Source organism: Erinaceus europaeus, chromosome 17, assembly GCF_950295315.1.
Source record: "Erinaceus europaeus chromosome 17, mEriEur2.1, whole genome shotgun sequence".
Classification (NCBI taxonomy): Eukaryota; Metazoa; Chordata; class Mammalia; order Eulipotyphla; family Erinaceidae; genus Erinaceus; species Erinaceus europaeus.
Genome location: NC_080178.1, coordinates 3985128 through 3993805, shown reverse-complemented (window position 1 = coordinate 3993805; position 8678 = coordinate 3985128). Strand labels below are relative to the sequence as shown.

The 8678-nt window shown below is 56.3% G+C and overlaps 1 protein-coding gene across 2 annotated transcripts; it reads left to right on the top strand.

Annotated features, from left to right (window-relative positions):
* Positions 1–64: 64 nt before the first annotated feature.
* On the top strand, positions 65–6961 carry TIGD3 (tigger transposable element derived 3). Of its 2 annotated transcripts, none has more exons than XM_060176081.1 (2): positions 65–508; positions 3608–6961. In XM_060176081.1, the coding sequence occupies exons 1-2, from the start codon at positions 503–505 to the stop codon at positions 5006–5008; spliced, it is 1407 nt and encodes a 468-aa protein (XP_060032064.1). In that variant the 5' UTR covers positions 65–502; the 3' UTR covers positions 5009–6961. The 2 variants fall into 2 exon arrangements, with proteins under 2 accessions (XP_060032064.1, XP_007518806.1); XM_007518744.3 differs by lacking the exon at positions 65–508 and adding an exon at positions 1902–3176.
* Positions 6962–8678: the final 1717 nt, after the last annotated feature.

Genomic DNA, 8678 nt, shown 5'->3' with positions numbered 1-8678 from the left:
TAGCACAGTATGTTAAGTGCAAGGATCCGGGTTCGAGCCCCCAGCTCCCCACCTGCAGGGGGGGTCACTTCACAAGCGGTGAAGCAGGTCTGCAGGTGTCTATCTTTCTTTCCACATCTTCCTCTGCTCTCTCCATTTCTCTCTGTCCTATCCAGTTACAACTGTAACAACAACAATAAAAACAAGGTCAACAAACACGGGAAAGATGGCCGCCAGGAGCAGAGGATTCATGATGCAGGCAGTCCTAGCGATAACCCTGAAGGCAAAAAGAGAAAGCCCCGTTCCTAAGACCTTCCTGGGGCCAGGACATAGCTCAACCAACAGAGTGTGCCCAATTTGCCATGGAAGAGGCTCTAGGTTTGAGCCCTGCTACCACAGAGCGACATGGCACTAGAGGGAGCTCCCCGGGTAGAGCAGTGCGGCGGCATCTTGCTCTCAGAAATAAATATTCCGAGAGGAGTGGAGTCGTGCATACACATACACAAGCCTCCGTGCCCCGAAAATGGCTGTAAGGGTTGTTTTGTTGAGGGGGAGATGGGTTAAGTATTTTATTTATTTTTTTAAAAAACATTAATTTTATTTATTCCCTTTTGTTGCCCTTGTTGTTTTATTGTTGTAGTCGTTGTTGGATAGGATGGAGAGAAATGGAGAGAGGAGGGGAAGACAGAGAGGAGGAGAGAAAGACACCTGCAAACCTGCTTCACCACCTGTGAAGCGACTCCCCTGCAGGTGGGGAGCTGGGGTTCGAACCGGGATCCTTATTCCGGTCCTTGTGCTTTGCGCCACCTGCGCTTAACCCGCTGCGCTACAGCCCGACTCCCGGGTTAAATATTTTAAAACATGTTCCCCACCAATTGAAATTCTCTGCTGGACTCCAGTATGGAAAGTTGGGTATTTTCATTTTAGTATTTTTTTTTTACTTAGTTTCCCTTTTGTTGCCCTTGTTTCTTATTTTTTATTGCTGCAGTTGTTATTGATGTTGTTGTTAGATAGGACAGAGAGAAATGGAGAGAGGAGGGGAAGACGGGGGAAGAGAAAGATAGACACCTGCAGACCTGCTTCACCACCTGTGAAGTGACTCCCCTGCATGTGGGGAGCCGGGGGCTCGAACCGGGATCCTTAAGCTGGTCCTTGCACCTCGCGCCACATGCGCGTAACTCGCTGCTCTAGCGCCCAACTCCCTATTTTACTATTTTTAAAAAATAGATTTCCGGGGCCATGTGGTGGCGCACCTGGTTAAGCGCACATACTATAGTGCGCAAGGACCCGGGTTCAAGCCCCTGGTCCCCACCTGCAGGGGGAAAGCTTCATGAGTGGTAAAGCAGGGCTGCAGGTGTCTCTCTGTCTCTATCTTCCCTTCCCCTCAATTTCTCTCAGTCTCTATCCAATAATAAATAAATTTTAAAAAGAATAAAAAAATGAAATATATATATGTATTTATTTCCTTTTTGTTGCCCTTGTTTTTATTGTTGTAGTTGTTATTGATGTTGTTGGATAAGACAGAGAGAAATGGAGAGAGGAGGGGAAGACGGGGAGAGAAAGACAGACACCTGCAGACCTGCTTCACCGCCTGTGAAGCAACGCCTCTGCAGGTGGAGAGCTGGGGGCTTGAACTGGGATCCTTATGCCGATCCTTGCGCTTTGCACTATGTGTGCTTAACCTGCTGTGCTACCGCATGACCCCCAGTATTTTTGTTTAATACTATAGATTTTACTTTAATGAGACACCCACTGCTGAGCTCTGGATTTTATGGTAGTGAGGGGAATTGAACCTAGAGCCTCAGGCAAAAAGAAAAAAATTTGCATAGCTATTATGCTATCTGCCCTGTACCCCCAAGTGTTAATTTCTCACATATATTCAGGTATTTTCAGTTCCCTGTTAGAACTCATGCGCCTTGCCAGTCCTGAAGCCCAGGTTCAAGCCCCAGACCCACAGACGAGGGTGCTGTGCTGCCTTCCCCCTCCCTCAATGAGAAGGAAGCTTGGAGTGATAGAACCCGCGTGCAGGAACCCCCAGCTCTGCAGAAACAACTGGTTTTGATCAGTGTAGCATTTGGGGTACATTCAGCATCCTGCTTATTCCTGCGCTTTTAGAGAAAATTTGACTGGATGTGGCTAGAGACAAGTGACACTACAGCAGTCAGCCTTGCAACTTAACATAAAGACAGACAGGATAAATTGGGACATGGGAAACTAGCATCACTGGGAGGGGCTAGGGAAGCAGTTTGGGCAGAATCCATTGCCCTCCCGGCTGGCTGTGGACAACAGACTTGTGGGGCATTCGGAGTGCCTCCCGTGCATCACTACACTGCCACTGCAGTGCAGTGGGCTTGGTGAAGTAGGCCCAGGGGGTTGTGGAAGGAAATTTGGAAGGGGTGGGGTGGAGGTAGATAGCATAATGGTCCTGCAAAGAGAGACTTATGCCTGAGGCTCCAAAGTCCTAAGTTCAATTCCCCATCTCTCCTCCGCACCATCATAAACCAGAGTTGAGCAGTTCTCTGGGGAGAAAATAAAAAAAAAATTGGAGTCAGCGAGCTTGCTGGAACCAACCGGCAGCTGGCGGGCTGGAAGGTTCCCAGGAGTTAGACGTTGAGTTTAGGGACTTGGTTCTTATCTGCAGTTTGCAAAAGTGGAGCCGGCCTAGGGGAGCTGTCCAGGGTGCCGGCTTTCCTCTGAGCCCCTGTGAGCTGGTGGTAGCGGGCGCCGGGCCCACGCGGCCTCGGGCGGGCCGCTCCCCCAGGCCCCATCCACTCGGGGTCCCGCGGGCCGCGCCCCCTGGTGCTGGAAGCCCCGCCCCCAGGCGACACGCCGCTCCCGCGACGTCCAATGAGCCTCGAGCGGGGCGGGGCGGGACGCGGCTGAAAGCCAATCAGGTCTCGGGGGCGGGACCACGGCGGGTGGCCGTGGAGCCCGGGCCTCGCAGACCCCAGAGCCCGGCGGGGGCTTGCTGTGCGTGTCTGTGCTGCCCGCCGCCCCCGGGTCGCGGCGCCCTGCCTCCCGCACGTTTCCCGCCCGCACCGGGCTCGGCAGCCGCGGACAGAGCACCAGAGGCGCGTGCGGGGCGGGAGGCCTGGCACCGGCCTGCAGGGGGCCTGCCTCTCGGACCCCGCGGAGCCACCCACCGCTTGCCCTTTGTCGCCCGGGGCCCTCGCCCGCGGCACCTCTGCAGGACCCAGGTCAGGTGGCTCTGCCGTCCCCTCCCTGCCCCTGGGAACCCTGGACACCTGACTCTGCCCGCCCGTCCTTCCCTTCGGCCCGCCGACCTCTGGGTCCAGCCAGGCCCCCCCTCCCCGCCTCCCACCGGTCCCATCAATCCCACCCTATGTCCCCCACCCACAGCCTTTTGTTATCGGTGGTCCCATGGTCTCAGCTCAATCTTCTCCTTCAGTAATGCCAAGCCCGGTCCAGACGCCCCTCTTCCGGTCCGCCTGCCTCCCCCACACACCCCGGCTCTGTCCTGGGCCCTCAAGGTCCGAGTCCTGCCTGCTGGCCCAGCCCGGCCCTGTCCCGCCCGCCCAGCTGGCCGGTCCTCCCGGCTCTGCCAACGGCAGCCTGTCTTTCTCTCTCTCCCCTCCCCACCTGCCCGCCTCAGCTCTCCCTCCTGCAGGTGCCAGGCGAAGCCATGGAGCTGAGTGGCAGGAAGAAGCTGCACGCGCTGTCTCTGGCCGAGAAGATCCAGGTGCTGGAGCTGCTGGACGAGTCCAAGATGTCGCAGTCGGAGGTGGCCCGGCGCTTCCAGGTGTCGCAGCCCCAGATCTCTCGCATCTGCAAGAACAAGGAGAAGCTGCTGGCCGACTGGCGCAGCGGCACCGCCAACCGCCAACGCAAGCGCAAGCGGGCGTCCAAGTACAGCGGGCTGGACGAGGCGCTGCGGCGCTGGTACCACGTGGCGCGGGCCCGGGCCTGGGACGTGACGGGCCCCGTGCTGCTCCACAAGGCCAAGGAGCTGGCCGACGTCCTGGGCCAGGACTTCGTGCCCAGCATCGGCTGGCTGGTGCGCTGGAAACGCCGCAACAACGTGGGCCCGGGGGCCCCCCGCCACGTCCTCCTGCCCCCCGGGTCCCTGCTGTCCATCCCGGCCCGGCCGCCGGCCGCCCTCCGAGACTTCGCCCCCGAGGACGTGTTCGGCTGTGCCGAGGTGCCCCTGCTGTACCGGGCTGAGCCGGGCGGCCGGGTGGGGGCCGGCGAGTGGGTGCGGGTGCTGCTGTGTGCCAGCAGCCGGGGCACAGAGAAGCGGCCGGCGCTGGTCACCGGGCCCCGGGCTTCCCCCGCCTGCTTCTTTGGGGTCAGCAGCGAGGCCCTGCCAGCCTCCTACTACCCGGGCCCGGCCACCCCCTGGGCAGAGTGGCTGGTGCGGTTTGACCGGGACGTGGGGCGGCAGGGCCGGCGGGTGGCCCTGCTGCTGGCCACCCGGGAAGCGGGGGAGCTAGCAGGCCTGCCGGGGCTCGGCCACGTGCGCCTCCTGCCCGTGCCCCCCGCCGCCCCATCCCTGCCCGGCCTCGTGGTCCAGGCCTTCAAGACCCACTACCGGCGTCGGCTGCTGGGCAAGCTCGCGGCCACCCGGAGTGCCAGGGACGGCGCCTCGACGGCCCCAGCAGGGACGGCCGTCACCCTGCTGGACGCTCTGCATCTGACGGCAGCCGCCTGGGCCAAGGTGCCCTCCCGGCTCATTGCCCGAGGCTTCGCTCAAGGAGGGCCAGCTCCCGGCAAAATGGACCCAGAGCAGGACCCGCCAGCGCCCCCGGGGCTGAGCCGCGAGGAGTTCTCCCACTTTGTGGACCTGGAGGGCGAGGAGCCTGAGTTGGGGGTGTGCAAGGAGGAGGTGGGGGGCCCCGGGGAAGAGGATGGGGGTGCCCAGGACGGCTTCCAGCCTCTGCCCACAAGAGCCGACGCCCTCCAGGCCCTGGGCACACTACGGCGGTGGATGGAGTGCAGCGGCTCCTCTCCAGAGCTTCTGGAAAAGTTCTATGAGTGCGAGGAGGAGGTGGAGCGTCTGTGCTGCCCCTGAGGGCCCTCTCCTGCTGTTTCCTGGGAAGCGCCCCTGGTGGGCAGCAGGTAGAAGCCCTGAGGACACACAGCTTGTCAGGCCCAAGGAAGAGGGTCAGGAGTGGGGTGCTAGAGGTGCAAGGCTGCCCCTTGTAACCACGCAGGCGCTAGGGTAGGTGAAAACACGTGTGCCGGAGCCAGAGAGAGAGAGTCTGCTAATGACAGCACCTGCTCTGCCCTGCGCGTGGCCCGGGATTGAGCCCTGAGGAAGTTCTAGTGCTGTGAGGTCTCCCCCCATCTCCCTGTCTTTCTATCGGAATGAAAAAGAGGCCTGGAGTGGTGAAATCATATATACTTGAGGCCTTGGTTCTGTGAAAACCTTTTTTTTTTTTTTTGATGACTTAATGCTTTCTCAAAGAACCTTTATTTACTTATTGGCTAGACACAGTCAGAAATTGAGGGAAGAGGGTGATAGAGAGGGAGGGAGAGAGAGAGAGAGAGAGAGAGAGATACCTACAGCCCTGCCTCACCGCTCGTGAAGCTTTCCTGCGGCAGGTGGAGACCAGGGACTCGAACCTGGGTCCTTGCGCACTATGTAACATGTACGCTCAACCAGGTGTGCCACCACCTGGCCCCTCTTTTTTAAAAAACTATTTTTATTTACTACATATTGGATAGAAACAGAGAAAGTAGGGGCACCCCTGGAAGTCAGTTGCCAGGGGTCGATGCTCTAGGTCAGCAGGCTCCCTCCCCATCCGGCCGCAGCTGGTGTATCACGGACACTCAGACGAGCTTTCTGCCCTTATTTTTTCTTTTCTTTTTTCTTTCTTTACCAGAGCACTACTCAGCTCTGGCTCAGGGTGCTGCGGGGGATTGAACGTGGGACTTTGGTGCCTCAGGTAGGAGTCTCGGCAGAGCCACACTGTGATGTAAGTGCTCGACCAGGTGCACCACTACCCAGCCACACTTAGGCTTTTCTTGTTTGAAGAAAGATTTATTTGATCTCCTGAAACAGGAAGAGAGTGACGCCATGTGTGGGATGTATAATACTAGGGCTCAGACTCGGGACTCTGTGCTTTTTTAAAAATATTTTTTAGAGGGCCGGGCGGTGGCGCAGTGGGTTAAGCGCACATGGTGCAAAGCGCAAGGACTGGCGTAAGGATCCCGGTTCGAGCCCCCGGCTCCCCACCTGCAGGGGAGTCACTTCACAGGCAGTGAAGCAGGTCTGCAGGTGTCTGTCTTTCTCTCCCCCTCTCTGTCTTCCCCTCCTCTCTCCATTTCTCTCCTATCCAACAACGAACAACATCAACAATGGCAATAATAATAACCACAACGAGGCTACGACAACAAAGGCAACCAAAGGGGGAAAAATGGCCTCCAGGAGCGGTGGATTCATGGTACAGGCACCGAGCCCAGCAATAACCCTGGAGGAAAAAAAAAAAATTATTTATTTCCCCTTTTCTTATTGTTGTTGATGATGTCGTCGTTGGATAGGACAGAGAGAAATGGAGCGAGTCCCCTGCAGGTGGGGAGCCGGGGGCTTGAACGCCGGTCCTTGTGTTTTGCGTCACATGCGCTTAAACCACTGCGCTACCACCTGACTCCCGCTTTTTTTTTTTTTAAGCACAATTTATTTTAACTTAATAAGAGTGACACACACACAGAGATCAGAGCACCGCTCCGCTGTGTGGTGACCTGGAACCTCAGGCCTAGACTCAGCAGAAACTTGCATCTGTCCTGACCCTTGGAAGTCACAGCCTCCCAGGAAGTAGCCCCCAACCCCAAGTTACGGTAAACGGGCATCAGTTTCTTCACCGACAAATCGGGGGGCAGGGAAGAAGCACAGCAGTCCATGCGCCAGACTTTCACGCCTCGCAGGACCTCATCCTCCAAAAAGCCCAGCGCTCTGCCCCCATTGCCCCACCTCCCAGGACACGACACACTTGCCTTTGAAATAAATTTGTAGTGAAAGAAATGGAGGCCCAGAGTGTGATCATTTTTATTTATTATTATTATCATTACTTTTGCCTCCAGGGTTATTGCTGGGGCTCAGTGCCGGCACTACGAATCCACTGCTCCAGGAGGCTATTTTTTCCCTTTCGTAGCCCTTGTTATCATTGTTGTTGTTATTGCTGTTATTGGTGGATAGGACAGAGAGACATGGAGAGAGGAGGAAAGACAGGGAGCGAGACACCCACAGACCTGCTTCACCGCCTGTGAAGTGACTTCCCTGCAGGTGGAGAGCCGGGGCCTCGAACCGGGATCCTTACGTCGGTCCTTGCACTTTGCGCCACGTGCAGTTAACCCACTGCGCTACCGCCCAGCCCCCTATTTGTTATTATTATTTTTTTAAGATTTTATTTACTAATGAGAAATATAGGAGGAGAGAAAGAACCAGACATCACTCTGGTACGTGTGCTGTCGGGAATTGAACTCAGGACCTCATGCTTGAAAGTCTGTTGTTGCCTTAGCCACAGCATCATCTCCTGGACCACTCTTATTTATTATTTTTGAAAATATTTTATTTATTTATTCATGAAGAAGAGAGAGAGAGAGAGAACCAGACATCACTCCGGTACATGAGCTTTGCTGCAGGGGATCGAACTCAGGACCTCGCACTTGAGAGTCCAGGACTTAACACTGCACCACCTCGCGGACCACTACTCAGCTCTGGCTGATGGTGGGAGGTGGGGAGGGGCGGGGTTTTGAACCTGGGACTTCGGAGCATCAGGAATGAGTCTCTGCAGAACCATTATGCCATCTACCCTCTGCCCCTCAGAGTATGAGGCCAAGAGTGAAACTGGAACTGAGAAAGTGTCCGAGGGCTGCTGCAGCTGCCCACGGTGACCAGCAGAGGGCGCGCTCTCCAGGAACTCCAGTGGGGAAAGAGCCCGGGAGCACCCGCCACCCTCTCTCCCTCCTTACAGGAAGGGGACAGGCCAGGGACATCTTAGGGAGACAGAAAGAAGCCGGGTTCTCACTCAGGCACCTGCTTGCTGCTTCCCGGGTTGCAAAGATGGTGTCGAGGCTTGAGGACAATGACGTGGACTGTGACCAGGGACGTCAGGAGAGTCTCCCAAGTGGCACAGTGTTGGATTCTGCAGTATGGGGCCTGGAGTTCCATCCCTGGCATTGCATGTGCCAAGGTGATGCTCTGGTTCTCTTGTGTTAATGAACAGATCTTGGGACCAGGTGGTGCCTCAAGCAGTGGGGCACACGTGTCACCATGCGCAAGGACGCGGGTTCAAGCTCCATTCTCACCTGTAAGCGAGACGCTTCACAAGTGGTGGAGCAGTGCTAAAAGTCTCTCTCTCTCTCTCTCTCTCTCCCTTTCAGCCTCCCCACCCCTGTCAATTTCTGTCTCTCTCTCTAAATTTTTTAAAAAGGGAGTCGGGCGGTAGCACAGCGGGTTAAGCGCACGTGGTGCAAAGCGCAAGGATCAGCGTAAGGATCCCGGTTCGAGGCCCCGGCTCTCCACCTGCAGGGAAGTCACTTCACAGGCGGTGATGTAGGTCTGCAGGTGTCTGTCTTTCTCTCTCCCCTCTCTGTCTCCCCCTCCTCTCTCCATTTCTCTGTCCTATCCAACAACAAGGACATCAATAACTGTTGTTAAAATTGGGGGCCTACAACAAATAACAACAACAATAACTACAACAACAATGAAAAACAACAAATGAAAAACAACAATGAAA